Source organism: Syngnathus leptorhynchus, unplaced genomic scaffold (genome assembly GCF_054491065.1).
Source record: "Syngnathus leptorhynchus isolate UIUO unplaced genomic scaffold, UIUO_Slep HiC_scaffold_804, whole genome shotgun sequence".
Classification (NCBI taxonomy): Eukaryota; Metazoa; Chordata; class Actinopteri; order Syngnathiformes; family Syngnathidae; genus Syngnathus; species Syngnathus leptorhynchus.
The window spans coordinates 1-16293 of NW_028232640.1; the positions used below are offsets into that span (position 1 = coordinate 1).

At 43.1% G+C, this 16293-nt stretch overlaps 1 protein-coding gene and 2 long non-coding RNA genes across 9 annotated transcripts; 1 reads left to right on the forward strand and 2 right to left on the reverse strand.

The window, feature by feature from the left end:
* Nucleotides 1-110: 110 nt before the first annotated feature.
* LOC147036138 (cyclin-C-like) lies at nucleotides 111-1351 on the reverse strand. Its single transcript, XM_085905329.1, has 4 exons — nucleotides 1186-1351; nucleotides 706-812; nucleotides 294-378; nucleotides 111-211 (listed from the first exon to the last, which is right to left on the reverse strand). Exons 1-4 carry the CDS (start codon nucleotides 1215-1217, stop codon nucleotides 118-120), a joined length of 318 nt encoding a protein of 105 aa, XP_085761455.1. The 5' UTR covers nucleotides 1218-1351; the 3' UTR covers nucleotides 111-117.
* Nucleotides 111-6883, forward strand: LOC147036139 (uncharacterized). 5 transcript variants are annotated; one of them, XR_015065332.1, is made up of 5 exons: nucleotides 111-169; nucleotides 2044-2093; nucleotides 3607-3774; nucleotides 4172-4587; nucleotides 4678-5034. It is a non-coding gene; the product is annotated as an uncharacterized LOC147036139 (long non-coding RNA). The 5 variants fall into 5 exon arrangements; XR_015065333.1 differs by lacking the exon at nucleotides 111-169 and adding an exon at nucleotides 1742-1836; XR_015065331.1 differs by lacking the exon at nucleotides 111-169 and adding an exon at nucleotides 5069-6883 and having other exon boundaries at nucleotides 1746-2093; nucleotides 4678-4848.
* Nucleotides 3593-5636, reverse strand: LOC147036140 (uncharacterized). 3 transcript variants are annotated; one of them, XR_015065336.1, is made up of 13 exons: nucleotides 5567-5636; nucleotides 5377-5510; nucleotides 5263-5292; nucleotides 5132-5167; nucleotides 4922-4974; nucleotides 4783-4836; nucleotides 4669-4739; nucleotides 4476-4550; nucleotides 4315-4386; nucleotides 4169-4254; nucleotides 4008-4110; nucleotides 3833-3922; nucleotides 3593-3759 (listed from the first exon to the last, which is right to left on the reverse strand). It is a non-coding gene; the product is annotated as an uncharacterized LOC147036140 (long non-coding RNA). The 3 variants fall into 3 exon arrangements; XR_015065335.1 differs by having other exon boundaries at nucleotides 4669-4836; XR_015065334.1 differs by having other exon boundaries at nucleotides 4669-4836; nucleotides 4922-5510.
* Nucleotides 6884-16293: the final 9410 nt, after the last annotated feature.

The following is a 16293-nucleotide window of genomic DNA, read 5'->3' on the forward strand; positions in this document are numbered from 1 at the left end:
AAAAAAACAAAAACAGATTCGGTTTACATTTTACAAAATACAAAAAAAAACATTGTACCACTGTAGCTATATTCATTCATTGTCTTTCTTATTTTTCTTTTCAGTGAGGACTTGATATTATGATGCTGAAGGTGTCCGTACCTCCACCTTGGAAGCTAAGAAAACACAGGTAGGAGCCATGAGAACTGGGTCGATACTTTTCAGAGAATATCTGTGGAGAGGGAAAGAACTGCAAGTTTACACAAATTGGTCACCAGGTTTGGTTCTTCGAGCAGGATTATTTCGGGGCGTACCTTGCATAGAAACGTTTGAAGTAGACAGTAGCAGTGGCGATAACCTGTTGCCTCAGCTTCAAGTGTTCTCCCAAAGCCTGAATGACTAACAAGAGAACAACGACTCAAGATTTGAAATTAATTTGGAGAACTCCATAAATATTACATATTTTATTTGTAACATTGTTTCTCGTATAAAACTTAAACTCAATGGTAGAGCTGTGTGTCCCAAAAAAGAAAATATTTAAAATTCTGAAATATTGAATTTCAAATGATAAAATAACTCCAAACTTTAAAACATAACGGAAACTAACTAAGGCCATAATAGCAAATACACTTTAAAATATTACGAATTTAGTTTGCTTTTGGATGTGAAATTGATTGGCTTGTTTATGCACTGTTGCGTTTGTGGAGTATGACGGAAGGTAAACACCGTTGGCAAAGAAGATCTGCAGCTTCCAGTATTCTTCCTCAGAGAGGAACTTGAGGTCCTTCTGTCGTTCCTTCATGAGGTCCTGCTTGTCCAGCACCCACTGCAGACTTTGCCAAGACAAAATTGCTCATTTCAGCCACTTCCTAATCTTTCACTCATTCCTTCCTACTCCATAATCACCAGAGTGGGATTTTCACATCGCCAACTATAGTATATCGGTGGCTTATCGGCCACTTGAAATTAAACCATGGTTTGTAATCGAGAAGGGACGTAATAATAAACACCTGAGATAATATCTAACACTTTTATTACTAGGTATACGGCTGTGTTCAGAATCAACCAAGGAACCTTGTTTTCCTCCAGTTGATACTGAGCACAACTGGTGGTTAGCTTCCGCGCGGCTAATGCTAGGCCCCGATAAAAAGACACTGGCTATGGCGATAAAAACGTATCGTGTTCATCTTATTGTTTCAAACTTACTAATGAGAACTTTGCCAAAAGTTTCCAGCCATTGAGGATGAGACGAGGTAGAAGAGAATACTTTAAATTTACGTTTGTTTACTGTAAAGAATTGGACGCCGGCGTAGGTACATCTACTCGGGTGTTCAGACTGGTGTTGGCTCGTGAGTGAACGATTCGTTCAAAAGGACGTATCTTTTCAGTGAACGAGAGTGAAAGTCAGGATTCGTTCCCTCACTGATTTGAGAACGGATCAGTGAGGGAACGAATCCTGACTTTCCCGTTCGCGAACGCCGTGCGCTGTCCGGAGGGAGGTAAATGTTACATTCACGTAAACAATGATGAGCAGATCTCCGTTTGCTCATCACAACTCGGTCATAAATTTGGACGAGAACTCAGACTATATGACAGAATATTATTTTTTTTTGACAAGGCTGGACTAGTTTTTGAGCATGTTTTATGCGTGTTTACTTCATGATCCGAACTCGTGTTGTATGCATGATGTGGGAGTCTCTTTAGTGCAAGTTGCCAAAGAGGCGCTTTTGTATGACTTGAATTGAGCTTTCTCGGCTACCGTACACTTCCGCTTCAGCGAGCAGCTAGCTCTTCAGGTTGTTACCAATTGGGCTTTCGAGTGACTAATTTCAACTTTTTCCAAGCTCTCGATTTGCTGTACGTATGTAAATGCGTTCATGTAAACAATGACATGAAAGGAGAATATTTGTTAGTCGTTAGGTCAGTGGAAACTCGCTGGCTCTCGTGAAACAAGAGGTGGAGCGTTAGCTAGCACAGCCACAAGTAGCACTCACTCGGCTGTCAATCAATCAGCGTTTGACTTGAACGTTGTTTTTCTCTGTTTTTCCACGTCCAAACCTCCAGACTGGAGGCTCCACGTCGGCTGCTTGTCGTCTATCTGCATATCTCGAAAGGTAGGTACCTCCCCATTTTGTTTGCCGCCTAGTCTTAAATGTAGAAGGTCGTGTCGTATATGACTTCAAATATTCCAAAATGTTATCAAAAAACATTTGAATTGGTCATTTCCCAAATGAATAATGTCCTGATGAGTATTCTGGCCACAGTGAAAAGAAACAAAAGAATGACTTTACAATGGTTAAAGTTAATGTAAGAAGTATAGTTTTGAAAAATGTTCTTGCATTTGAACTGAAAAAGTCTATTTTTGATCATAGTTGGCACACATGAAAAGTGAAAGAGTACCACTTTGTTCTTCTAAAATGATGACTTGAATCTAAAAAAAAAAAAGAAATAAATGGTGTTAGTTAGTTGGTAGTGTTATGTGCTTGAGGAGCTGATGTGCGATGTCATCTTGTCATGGCACACCAGGGAGAAGGTGAGCACATGCAAGCAGCTGACATCTAAGTGCCAGGTACTGCACAATCTCATCATCATCACACTCGTCTGGATGTGTTTTTTCATGACATTGATGCAAACCAAGTTAGTCAGAAACATATATTTAACTAACTCAGTGTCATGGAAAAACATGTCCAAAAGTGAGTGGTGGTGGTGGTAACTGTGCAGTACCTGGCACTTAGGTTTGCACTGTTTGCATGTGCTCACCTTCCCTCTCGTGCCTGCCATAAGAAGTGAGCTCATACCTGAGCTCATCAAGCACTTCATCTGCTTCCATGCAGGCAGGCAGGGCCTTTTCAAACTGCTTTTGTATTCAATAAATTGTTCAAGTGGAATGCAAGTCTTTGTGATTTAAGAGCAAATTTGCTCATTTGAAGTCTTTCATGCTTGGTGGTCAGTGCATTGGCAAAGTACTGTTTGAAAACCTAAGTGTCCACTACTATGTTTTCAGCCTTGAGGTGAGCGTCACTGCAACAGAGCCAAGTCTTTGCTGCTTCTCTCTGTCTGTTTCCACATGAGTCAAAGTGATGCAATTGTACAATTCCAGTCAAACACTTGGTTCTGTTCAGTTGCTGAAGGCAAACACTCAACTCAAAGCTGAAAAGAGCCTTCCAAAACCTAAGTGCCACTTTCCCCGTCTCCTACCTTCACCCAAATTCAGCCTGGCCAATCACAGCTCGCCACAAATTTGCATAGCCACGCCCACTTTTGGGCAGCCAATCAAAATGCTCCATTTTGCACGTCTGACCAATCAGATTGCTCCATTTTAATGAGACCACGCCCATTCGGAATCGAACCAATCATGGAGCACCTCATTTGCATATTCACGCCCACTTAGCAACCAATCACAGCTTTGCATTCTCATTGCTCCACCCACTTTTAGAGCTCTCAGCCAATCATAAGGCAGTATTCCAGCGTTGATCCCGCCCCAGTTCTAAAAAATTTCGCCAGAAAATATTCTGTAAAAAAAAAATTCATAAAAGTTTTGGGTGGGGGGGGAATTATTGGAAAGAAAGTTTTGTTTGAAAATGAAGAATCTGTGTTATTTGTAATACAGCTTTATTTCTTTTGCAGAGTAAACATTCAATCACAACAAAGTAACAAGTTAGATGGCAGTCTGCTCGTTGCCGAGTGGTGAAGTAGTCAGCCAGAGAGACGAGCGTTGAAGTGGTCAGCCAGAGAGACAAGTGTTCGGCCAGTGGGACGAGTGTTACTCCATGCCTGGACCTGAGACAAAGATTGGTAAGTAAAAAAGCCAAGTCAACATTTTGTGCAGAAAATGTTTTGACATTTAACATACCAGTGCGCAAGTAAATTTGTTTATGGCAGAGTATTGCAAGCTGCATGACCAGGAAGTTGAATGCCCTACGCAGTCGATTTTGTTCCTTGCCTGTCAAAAAATAGGAAAAAAATATTGGAATAAAGATAGAATTGTGCAATGAGGAGCATTTAAAGTGCCTCACTTCTCAGGTTACCTTAGAGCAGAGTAAGTAACAAGGAAACCAAGGTGCTGCTAGTATGCTGCTTTGCTCTGGTTCTTAGCTTCCACTATGAGCAAGTACTTGATGCTGCGTCACACTGGACACAAAGCAGTTATTCAAATTTAGAAACATGTCATTTACTTTCCTTCTCTCACCAGCAGATGGCTCTTCAGGCAGCACAGATCCAGGTGAAGGAGCTTACAGGCTTTTCACTTGCTGGACCAGGATTTCCCACCTCTGCCTGGAAAGAAAATGGAACATTGACACATCTCCATTTCAGTTTATTGGTGTTATTCTTAACTGTAGATTGGAAGCAGCCAGTCGCTGGTGCACAGGCAGAGTTCGGGAAATGTTGAAACTCCAGGGTAGACACCTGCACACAACACAAACGAGGGAGACATCAAGCTGCCATTTTGTACATTTAGAGAGTCAATTCTGAAAATGAAGGCTGCTTTGAGGAACCTCAGCATGGTTTTGGAAAGCTGGTTCCATTGGCCAACAGGTCGCAGATTTTCCAACTCATTACTGGAAAGTGCTCTGCAGGAATAGGGAAGCATAAAAAACAAAAAAGCAGGTAAGTGCTTTTTAACAATGCCAAGTTTGTAGTTAATAGCACCTGTGGGACAAGAGGTGGATTAAGCCACAGATTCAAAACCTTTTTTAGATCCATGCTGCAGAAACGTGGTCCTTTATCACCACCTAGTGGACAATAGAGAGAAGAACATACTAATTGACACGTGTCAAACATTTGGACGCGTGTGTGTTTCACCAGTGAGGGATGAGGGCAGCGCCAAATGGACGTCTCCAACCACAGCTTGCTGGTCTGAAAGACAAGGTAACGTTACAACCATTCTGCTTTTACATTTTCAGCCTAACGAGCTAATTGGCTTGAGCAAGAGTAGACCTACCTGCAAGTGTCTCATGAAGCAATGCGAGGACTGCAAGGCGGCCATCTTGGACCCTGCAGACAAAAGAACAAATGTTTGCTTTGGTCAATTTGATATGATTGCTTGCTATTAAAAATATTTTTGCAGTCAATCTGCTCTCTGTTCCAGATGCAGGCCTGTGGACAGAAATGAGAAGGCAATTAGAAGCAGTCGATTGACTTTAAAACTCACAGAAAGTCCGTCGGCCATGACTTTGACGATTGGCACCTGCAGACAAAGCAGAAAATTAACACGAATGCCTCGAAATACATGTTTCAGTCATTCTCTGGTGGATTTATGCAAACGCTGCTTTGTCTACTTACCTTCGGCCAAACGGCGCTGTCGTCCAGTTTCTAAATGTTTGTGCAGAAATAGTGTTAGTGCTCTTTCCACACGGTGCGTGCGTGCATGAGTTTTCAAAATGTAGATGTACTTACCCACCGTCAATTGTTTGGTTGCACGCCAAACAAATGCGTTTTGGTGGTTGTCGAAGATGTTAACTGCTAACGCTAGCTTCTGCAAACTTTTTAGCTTGCAAGATGGAAGCACGCTCGCCCAAAGTGCAAGTTAACTGAAAGAGAGCAAAAGCAGTTAGTGTGAAAAGGTTAACAAATATTGATCACCTACCTTGTCACTTTTAACCGCTGTCGTGCAGCAGGTGGACCAGAGAAGCGTGGCGCTGGCTCGCTGTCAGAGGAGAGAGTGAGAACGCGCGTCGCGTTCTGACGCCTTTTATAGTCTTTTTGTGATGACGTCATCAGAAGGGGAGGAGGGAAAAAAATAGGCATTTAACAAAGCGGGAAAAACACCACCGAATTGGAGCATCCGGAGCTCGAACCAGCACTTCAATCTTCGGAGTCAATGGTGTTATCCCCTCGACCATTGTCCGCCGATTGACGATTGAAGATTTTTTTCTATTATCGAAAATCATGAAGCCATCTTCAGGAAAAGTGCAGAGTAACCTTCAATTACAAACATTTGACATCGGTTATTGGGACTCGAATGGTTATGCCATGTTCCTTGAGTTTGGGAGAAGCGAGTTTGAATCTTATGTGTCCCTCTATTTCATTGGCAAAAGCTGCAAAGTTAAGTCTTGAACCCGAGGCTGCTGGACACTAAATCAAGTCTTTAACCACACAGCCATTTTTGCAATGAAACGTTTGGAGTTTTGTTATATATTTATAGTATATATTTTAACTGGTAGATAAAATTACTAAATCATGCTTGCACTTTCGAAGACTCAACGGTGAAGTGGACAAAGCTTTTACCTTATGCGCGGGAGAATTCGAGTCTGCCACTACTCAAACTTTAGATCAAAGTCTGCTTCATGTGGGGCTCGAACCATGGTCTCGCAAGCACCGGGCAAAGTTAAATACCACTCTACCACTATGCCAGTGAAGCTTTTTTTCTTTTTGGGTAGTAGACGGTAAGTGTCAACTTGCTCAAAAATAGGTACTGCTAATCTACCAATTATTGACAGATCATTCATTGGTGTAGAGCAGGGGTGGCCAATACGTCGATCGCTAAGCCACTACTGGGTTTTTTCGCACTTGATGCGTGTGCAAACCACGGCGCTAACAACACAACACAAACACGCTCGAACCACTCTCTCTCGAACATCGGGTCAAGTTATAAACCATTCTGAAATTCGGCTTTTTTATTAGGTAGTGTATTGTACATAGAGGACGTCTGGTCGGAAAAATGGACATGTTCATTTTACGCTGGGTTACATAGGAGTGAATGGGGGCATTGCCATCTTGCGGTAGCTTGGCGTCTTTACATGAACCGCTTCATAAAGCATGAACCGCAGTCTTACACTATGTAAACTTTAGCTCAAAGTCTGCTTCGTGTGGGGTTCGAACTATGTTCTTCCGGTCACCGCGTAACGTTCCAAACCATTCTGCCATTTTGCTGGGGAAATTCGGCTTTTTTATCAGCTAGTGTATAAAACATAAAGGACGTCTGGTCGAAAAGGAAAAATTGACACCTGAAAATGGCGGTGTACCTAATAAGGTGTCCGAATGACGTCACAGATCAACCAGCCAATCAGAAAGTGGGGGGTTGTTTGGGTGTGGCACTTTTCACTTTCATTTAAACTTTGACCATGATTTTTCCCTAATGAAGTGGCCTGTCATTAGGTACACCTGAAAATGGCGGCGTACCTAATAAGGTGTCCGAATGACGTCACAGATCAACCAGCCAATCAGAAAGTGGGGGGTTGTTTGGGTGTGGCACTTTTCACTTTCATTTAAACTTTGACATTGATTTTTCCCTAATGAAGTGGCCTGTCATTAGGTACACCTGAAAATGGCGGCGTACCTAATAAGGTGTCCGAATGACGTCACAGATCAACCAGCCAATCAGAAAGTGGGGGGTTGTTTGGGTGTGGCACTTTTCACTTTCATTTAAACTTTGACATTGATTTTTCCCTAATGAAGTGGCCTGTCATTAGGTACACCTGAAAATGGCGGCGTACCTAATAAGGTGTCCGAATGACGTCACAGATCAACCAGCCAATCAGAAAGTGGGGGGTTGTTTGGGTGTGGCACTTTTCACTTTCATTTAAACTTTGACATTGATTTTTCCCTAATGAAGTGGCCTGTCATTAGGTACACCTGAAAATGGCGGCGTACCTAATAAGGTGTCCGAATGACGTCACAGATCAACCAGCCAATCAGAAAGTGGGGGGTTGTTTGGGTGTGGCACTTTTCACTTTCATTTAAACTTTGACCATGATTTTTCCCTAATGAAGTGGCCTGTCATTAGGTACACCTGAAAATGGCGGCGTACCTAATAAGGTGTCCGAATGACGTCACAGATCAACCAGCCAATCAGAAAGTGGGGGGTTGTTTGGGTGTGGCACTTTTCACTTTCATTTAAACTTTGACATTGATTTTTCCCTAATGAAGTGGCCTGTCATTAGGTACACCTGAAAATGGCGGCGTACCTAATAAGGTGTCCGAATGACGTCACAGATCAACCAGCCAATCAGAAAGTGGGGGGTTGTTTGGGTGTGGCACTTTTCACTTTCATTTAAACTTTGACCATGATTTTTCCCTAATGAAGTGGCCTGTCATTAGGTACACCTGAAAATGGCGGCGTACCTAATAAGGTGTCCGAATGACGTCACAGATCAACCAGCCAATCAGAAAGTGGGGGGTTGTTTGGGTGTGGCACTTTTCACTTTCATTTAAACTTTGACATTGATTTTTCCCTAATGAAGTGGCCTGTCATTAGGTACACCTGAAAATGGCGGCGTACCTAATAAGGTGTCCGAATGACGTCACAGATCAACCAGCCAATCAGAAAGTGGGGGGTTGTTTGGGTGTGGCACTTTTCACTTTCATTTAAACTTTGACATTGATTTTTCCCTAATGAAGTGGCCTGTCATTAGGTACACCTGAAAATGGCGGCGTACCTAATAAGGTGTCCGAATGACGTCACAGATCAACCAGCCAATCAGAAAGTGGGGGGTTGTTTGGGTGTGGCACTTTTCACTTTCATTTAAACTTTGACATTGATTTTTCCCTAATGAAGTGGCCTGTCATTAGGTACACCTGAAAATGGCGGCGTACCTAATAAGGTGTCCGAATGACGTCACAGATCAACCAGCCAATCAGAAAGTGGGGGGTTGTTTGGGTGTGGCACTTTTCACTTTCATTTAAACTTTGACATTGATTTTTCCCTAATGAAGTGGCCTGTCATTAGGTACACCTGAAAATGGCGGCGTACCTAATAAGGTGTCCGAATGACGTCACAGATCAACCAGCCAATCAGAAAGTGGGGGGTTGTTTGGGTGTGGCACTTTTCACTTTCATTTAAACTTTGACCATGATTTTTCCCTAATGAAGTGGCCTGTCATTAGGTACACCTGAAAATGGCGGCGTACCTAATAAGGTGTCCGAATGACGTCACAGATCAACCAGCCAATCAGAAAGTGGGGGGTTGTTTGGGTGTGGCACTTTTCACTTTTATTTAAACTTTGACCATGATTTTTCCCTAATGAAGTGGCCTGTCATTAGGTACACCTGAAAATGGCGGCGTACCTAATAAGGTGTCCGAATGACGTCACAGATCAACCAGCCAATCAGAAAGTGGGGGGTTGTTTGGGTGTGGCACTTTTCACTTTCATTTAAACTTTGACATTGATTTTTCCCTAATGAAGTGGCCTGTCATTAGGTACACCTGAAAATGGCGGCGTACCTAATAAGGTGTCCGAATGACGTCACAGATCAACCAGCCAATCAGAAAGTGGGGGGTTGTTTGGGTGTGGCACTTTTCACTTTCATTTAAACTTTGACATTGATTTTTCCCTAATGAAGTGGCCTGTCATTAGGTACACCTGAAAATGGCGGCGTACCTAATAAGGTGTCCGAATGACGTCACAGATCAACCAGCCAATCAGAAAGTGGGGGGTTGTTTGGGTGTGGCACTTTTCACTTTCATTTAAACTTTGACCATGATTTTTCCCTAATGAAGTGGCCTGTCATTAGGTACACCTGAAAATGGCGGCGTACCTAATAAGGTGTCCGAATGACGTCACAGATCAACCAGCCAATCAGAAAGTGGGGGGTTGTTTGGGTGTGGCACTTTTCACTTTCATTTAAACTTTGACCATGATTTTTCCCTAATGAAGTGGCCTGTCATTAGGTACACCTGAAAATGGCGGCGTACCTAATAAGGTGTCCGAATGACGTCACAGATCAACCAGCCAATCAGAAAGTGGGGGGTTGTTTGGGTGTGGCACTTTTCACTTTCATTTAAACTTTGACATTGATTTTTCCCTAATGAAGTGGCCTGTCATTAGGTACACCTGAAAATGGCGGCGTACCTAATAAGGTGTCCGAATGACGTCACAGATCAACCAGCCAATCAGAAAGTGGGGGGTTGTTTGGGTGTGGCACTTTTCACTTTCATTTAAACTTTGACATTGATTTTTCCCTAATGAAGTGGCCTGTCATTAGGTACACCTGAAAATGGCGGCGTACCTAATAAGGTGTCCGAATGACGTCACAGATCAACCAGCCAATCAGAAAGTGGGGGGTTGTTTGGGTGTGGCACTTTTCACTTTCATTTAAACTTTGACATTGATTTTTCCCTAATGAAGTGGCCTGTCATTAGGTACACCTGAAAATGGCGGCGTACCTAATAAGGTGTCCGAATGACGTCACAGATCAACCAGCCAATCAGAAAGTGGGGGGTTGTTTGGGTGTGGCACTTTTCACTTTCATTTAAACTTTGACATTGATTTTTCCCTAATGAAGTGGCCTGTCATTAGGTACACCTGAAAATGGCGGCGTACCTAATAAGGTGTCCGAATGACGTCACAGATCAACCAGCCAATCAGAAAGTGGGGGGTTGTTTGGGTGTGGCACTTTTCACTTTCATTTAAACTTTGACATTGATTTTTCCCTAATGAAGTGGCCTGTCATTAGGTACACCTGAAAATGGCGGCGTACCTAATAAGGTGTCCGAATGACGTCACAGATCAACCAGCCAATCAGAAAGTGGGGGGTTGTTTGGGTGTGGCACTTTTCACTTTCATTTAAACTTTGACACTGATTTTTCCCTAATGAAGTGGCCTGTCATTAGGTACACCTGAAAATGGCGGCGTACCTAATAAGGTGTCCGAATGACGTCACAGATCAACCAGCCAATCAGAAAGTGGGGGGTTGTTTGGGTGTGGCACTTTTCACTTTTATTTAAACTTTGACCATGATTTTTCCCTAATGAAGTGGCCTGTCATTAGGTACACCTGAAAATGGCGGCGTACCTAATAAGGTGTCCGAATGACGTCACAGATCAACCAGCCAATCAGAAAGTGGGGGGTTGTTTGGGTGTGGCACTTTTCACTTTCATTTAAACTTTGACATTGATTTTTCCCTAATGAAGTGGCCTGTCATTAGGTACACCTGAAAATGGCGGCGTACCTAATAAGGTGTCCGAATGACGTCACAGATCAACCAGCCAATCAGAAAGTGGGGGGTTGTTTGGGTGTGGCACTTTTCACTTTCATTTAAACTTTGACATTGATTTTTCCCTAATGAAGTGGCCTGTCATTAGGTACACCTGAAAATGGCGGCGTACCTAATAAGGTGTCCGAATGACGTCACAGATCAACCAGCCAATCAGAAAGTGGGGGGTTGTTTGGGTGTGGCACTTTTCACTTTCATTTAAACTTTGACACTGATTTTTCCCTAATGAAGTGGCCTGTCATTAGGTACACCTGAAAATGGCGGCGTACCTAATAAGGTGTCCGAATGACGTCACAGATCAACCAGCCAATCAGAAAGTGGGGGGTTGTTTGGGTGTGGCACTTTTCACTTTTATTTAAACTTTGACCATGATTTTTCCCTAATGAAGTGGCCTGTCATTAGGTACACCTGAAAATGGCGGCGTACCTAATAAGGTGTCCGAATGACGTCACAGATCAACCAGCCAATCAGAAAGTGGGGGGTTGTTTGGGTGTGGCACTTTTCACTTTCATTTAAACTTTGACATTGATTTTTCCCTAATGAAGTGGCCTGTCATTAGGTACACCTGAAAATGGCGGCGTACCTAATAAGGTGTCCGAATGACGTCACAGATCAACCAGCCAATCAGAAAGTGGGGGGTTGTTTGGGTGTGGCACTTTTCACTTTCATTTAAACTTTGACATTGATTTTTCCCTAATGAAGTGGCCTGTCATTAGGTACACCTGAAAATGGCGGCGTACCTAATAAGGTGTCCGAATGACGTCACAGATCAACCAGCCAATCAGAAAGTGGGGGGTTGTTTGGGTGTGGCACTTTTCACTTTCATTTAAACTTTGACCATGATTTTTCCCTAATGAAGTGGCCTGTCATTAGGTACACCTGAAAATGGCGGCGTACCTAATAAGGTGTCCGAATGACGTCACAGATCAACCAGCCAATCAGAAAGTGGGGGGTTGTTTGGGTGTGGCACTTTTCACTTTCATTTAAACTTTGACCATGATTTTTCCCTAATGAAGTGGCCTGTCATTAGGTACACCTGAAAATGGCGGCGTACCTAATAAGGTGTCCGAATGACGTCACAGATCAACCAGCCAATCAGAAAGTGGGGGGTTGTTTGGGTGTGGCACTTTTCACTTTCATTTAAACTTTGACATTGATTTTTCCCTAATGAAGTGGCCTGTCATTAGGTACACCTGAAAATGGCGGCGTACCTAATAAGGTGTCCGAATGACGTCACAGATCAACCAGCCAATCAGAAAGTGGGGGGTTGTTTGGGTGTGGCACTTTTCACTTTCATTTAAACTTTGACATTGATTTTTCCCTAATGAAGTGGCCTGTCATTAGGTACACCTGAAAATGGCGGCGTACCTAATAAGGTGTCCGAATGACGTCACAGATCAACCAGCCAATCAGAAAGTGGGGGGTTGTTTGGGTGTGGCACTTTTCACTTTCATTTAAACTTTGACCATGATTTTTCCCTAATGAAGTGGCCTGTCATTAGGTACACCTGAAAATGGCGGCGTACCTAATAAGGTGTCCGAATGACGTCACAGATCAACCAGCCAATCAGAAAGTGGGGGGTTGTTTGGGTGTGGCACTTTTCACTTTCATTTAAACTTTGACCATGATTTTTCCCTAATGAAGTGGCCTGTCATTAGGTACACCTGAAAATGGCGGCGTACCTAATAAGGTGTCCGAATGACGTCACAGATCAACCAGCCAATCAGAAAGTGGGGGGTTGTTTGGGTGTGGCACTTTTCACTTTCATTTAAACTTTGACATTGATTTTTCCCTAATGAAGTGGCCTGTCATTAGGTACACCTGAAAATGGCGGCGTACCTAATAAGGTGTCCGAATGACGTCACAGATCAACCAGCCAATCAGAAAGTGGGGGGTTGTTTGGGTGTGGCACTTTTCACTTTCATTTAAACTTTGACATTGATTTTTCCCTAATGAAGTGGCCTGTCATTAGGTACACCTGAAAATGGCGGCGTACCTAATAAGGTGTCCGAATGACGTCACAGATCAACCAGCCAATCAGAAAGTGGGGGGTTGTTTGGGTGTGGCACTTTTCACTTTCATTTAAACTTTGACATTGATTTTTCCCTAATGAAGTGGCCTGTCATTAGGTACACCTGAAAATGGCGGCGTACCTAATAAGGTGTCCGAATGACGTCACAGATCAACCAGCCAATCAGAAAGTGGGGGGTTGTTTGGGTGTGGCACTTTTCACTTTCATTTAAACTTTGACATTGATTTTTCCCTAATGAAGTGGCCTGTCATTAGGTACACCTGAAAATGGCGGCGTACCTAATAAGGTGTCCGAATGACGTCACAGATCAACCAGCCAATCAGAAAGTGGGGGGTTGTTTGGGTGTGGCACTTTTCACTTTCATTTAAACTTTGACATTGATTTTTCCCTAATGAAGTGGCCTGTCATTAGGTACACCTGAAAATGGCGGCGTACCTAATAAGGTGTCCGAATGACGTCACAGATCAACCAGCCAATCAGAAAGTGGGGGGTTGTTTGGGTGTGGCACTTTTCACTTTCATTTAAACTTTGACACTGATTTTTCCCTAATGAAGTGGCCTGTCATTAGGTACACCTGAAAATGGCGGCGTACCTAATAAGGTGTCCGAATGACGTCACAGATCAACCAGCCAATCAGAAAGTGGGGGGTTGTTTGGGTGTGGCACTTTTCACTTTCATTTAAACTTTGACCATGATTTTTCCCTAATGAAGTGGCCTGTCATTAGGTACACCTGAAAATGGCGGCGTACCTAATAAGGTGTCCGAATGACGTCACAGATCAACCAGCCAATCAGAAAGTGGGGGGTTGTTTGGGTGTGGCACTTTTCACTTTCATTTAAACTTTGACATTGATTTTTCCCTAATGAAGTGGCCTGTCATTAGGTACACCTGAAAATGGCGGCGTACCTAATAAGGTGTCCGAATGACGTCACAGATCAACCAGCCAATCAGAAAGTGGGGGGTTGTTTGGGTGTGGCACTTTTCACTTTCATTTAAACTTTGACATTGATTTTTCCCTAATGAAGTGGCCTGTCATTAGGTACACCTGAAAATGGCGGCGTACCTAATAAGGTGTCCGAATGACGTCACAGATCAACCAGCCAATCAGAAAGTGGGGGGTTGTTTGGGTGTGGCACTTTTCACTTTCATTTAAACTTTGACCATGATTTTTCCCTAATGAAGTGGCCTGTCATTAGGTACACCTGAAAATGGCGGCGTACCTAATAAGGTGTCCGAATGACGTCACAGATCAACCAGCCAATCAGAAAGTGGGGGGTTGTTTGGGTGTGGCACTTTTCACTTTCATTTAAACTTTGACCATGATTTTTCCCTAATGAAGTGGCCTGTCATTAGGTACACCTGAAAATGGCGGCGTACCTAATAAGGTGTCCGAATGACGTCACAGATCAACCAGCCAATCAGAAAGTGGGGGGTTGTTTGGGTGTGGCACTTTTCACTTTCATTTAAACTTTGACATTGATTTTTCCCTAATGAAGTGGCCTGTCATTAGGTACACCTGAAAATGGCGGCGTACCTAATAAGGTGTCCGAATGACGTCACAGATCAACCAGCCAATCAGAAAGTGGGGGGTTGTTTGGGTGTGGCACTTTTCACTTTCATTTAAACTTTGACATTGATTTTTCCCTAATGAAGTGGCCTGTCATTAGGTACACCTGAAAATGGCGGCGTACCTAATAAGGTGTCCGAATGACGTCACAGATCAACCAGCCAATCAGAAAGTGGGGGGTTGTTTGGGTGTGGCACTTTTCACTTTCATTTAAACTTTGACATTGATTTTTCCCTAATGAAGTGGCCTGTCATTAGGTACACCTGAAAATGGCGGCGTACCTAATAAGGTGTCCGAATGACGTCACAGATCAACCAGCCAATCAGAAAGTGGGGGGTTGTTTGGGTGTGGCACTTTTCACTTTCATTTAAACTTTGACCATGATTTTTCCCTAATGAAGTGGCCTGTCATTAGGTACACCTGAAAATGGCGGCGTACCTAATAAGGTGTCCGAATGACGTCACAGATCAACCAGCCAATCAGAAAGTGGGGGGTTGTTTGGGTGTGGCACTTTTCACTTTCATTTAAACTTTGACCATGATTTTTCCCTAATGAAGTGGCCTGTCATTAGGTACACCTGAAAATGGCGGCGTACCTAATAAGGTGTCCGAATGACGTCACAGATCAACCAGCCAATCAGAAAGTGGGGGGTTGTTTGGGTGTGGCACTTTTCACTTTCATTTAAACTTTGACATTGATTTTTCCCTAATGAAGTGGCCTGTCATTAGGTACACCTGAAAGTGGCGGCGTACCTAATAAGGTGTCCGAATGACGTCACAGATCAACCAGCCAATCAGAAAGTGGGGGGTTGTTTGGGTGTGGCACTTTTCACTTTCATTTAAACTTTGACATTGATTTTTCCCTAATGAAGTGGCCTGTCATTAGGTACACCTGAAAATGGCGGCGTACCTAATAAGGTGTCCGAATGACGTCACAGATCAACCAGCCAATCAGAAAGTGGGGGGTTGTTTGGGTGTGGCACTTTTCACTTTCATTTAAACTTTGACATTGATTTTTCCCTAATGAAGTGGCCTGTCATTAGGTACACCTGAAAATGGCGGCGTACCTAATAAGGTGTCCGAATGACGTCACAGATCAACCAGCCAATCAGAAAGTGGGGGGTTGTTTGGGTGGGGCACTTTTCACTTTCATTTAAACTTTGACACTGATTTTTCCCTAATGAAGTGGCCTGTCATTAGGTACACCTGAAAATGGCGGCGTACCTAATAAAGCGTCCGAGTGACGTCACAGATCAAACAGCCAATCAGGGGGGGTGAAGGCGGGTGTGGCACTTCTCATGATTTTTGATTATGTGATTTAAAAAAAAAAAGGATCACTGTGTGTGTGGGGACGATTTGTTGAACGATTCGTTTGAACGAATCTTTTGATTGAACCGATTCTAAAGATTCAGTTCACTTAAAAGAACTGGAATGCACATCACTAGTTTAGACCGTTCGGGGTCCTTCTTACCATTTTGATGACATCACGACATATGATTGGCTGGACGTACTGTGACGTTTGAGATTGTGATTGGTCTGTTCTGCGAAAATGGGGTACAGGCGATTTTGCAAAGAAAACACCATCAAACAATTCACAATTATTGATTCATTTATTGATCCTTTCAACGTTTAAAAAGGAAAATGTAAAACTAGCAACCACAGTTGGCAGTTCAATTTTTAATAGCGGCGTGGGTTGTATGTAAGAAGTTTTGAGTGGATGGTAGGAGAATGCCTGATTAAACATGTCACAATAATGATGTACTGTTTTCAAACATAAATAA

Excerpts from the sequence above, each read along its gene's own strand:
- LOC147036138 (XM_085905329.1), bottom strand. The coding sequence starts at position 1,217 with ATGGCTGGAAACTTTTGGCAAAGTTCTCATTA. Across the intron at positions 813-1,185 it reads TTTTGGCAAAGTTCTCATTA|TCTGCAGTGGGTGCTGGACA; the intron begins GTAAGTTTGAAA and ends GTCTTGGCAAAG. Across the intron at positions 212-293 it reads TTCAAACGTTTCTATGCAAG|ATATTCTCTGAAAAGTATCG; the intron begins GTACGCCCCGAA and ends CCCTCTCCACAG.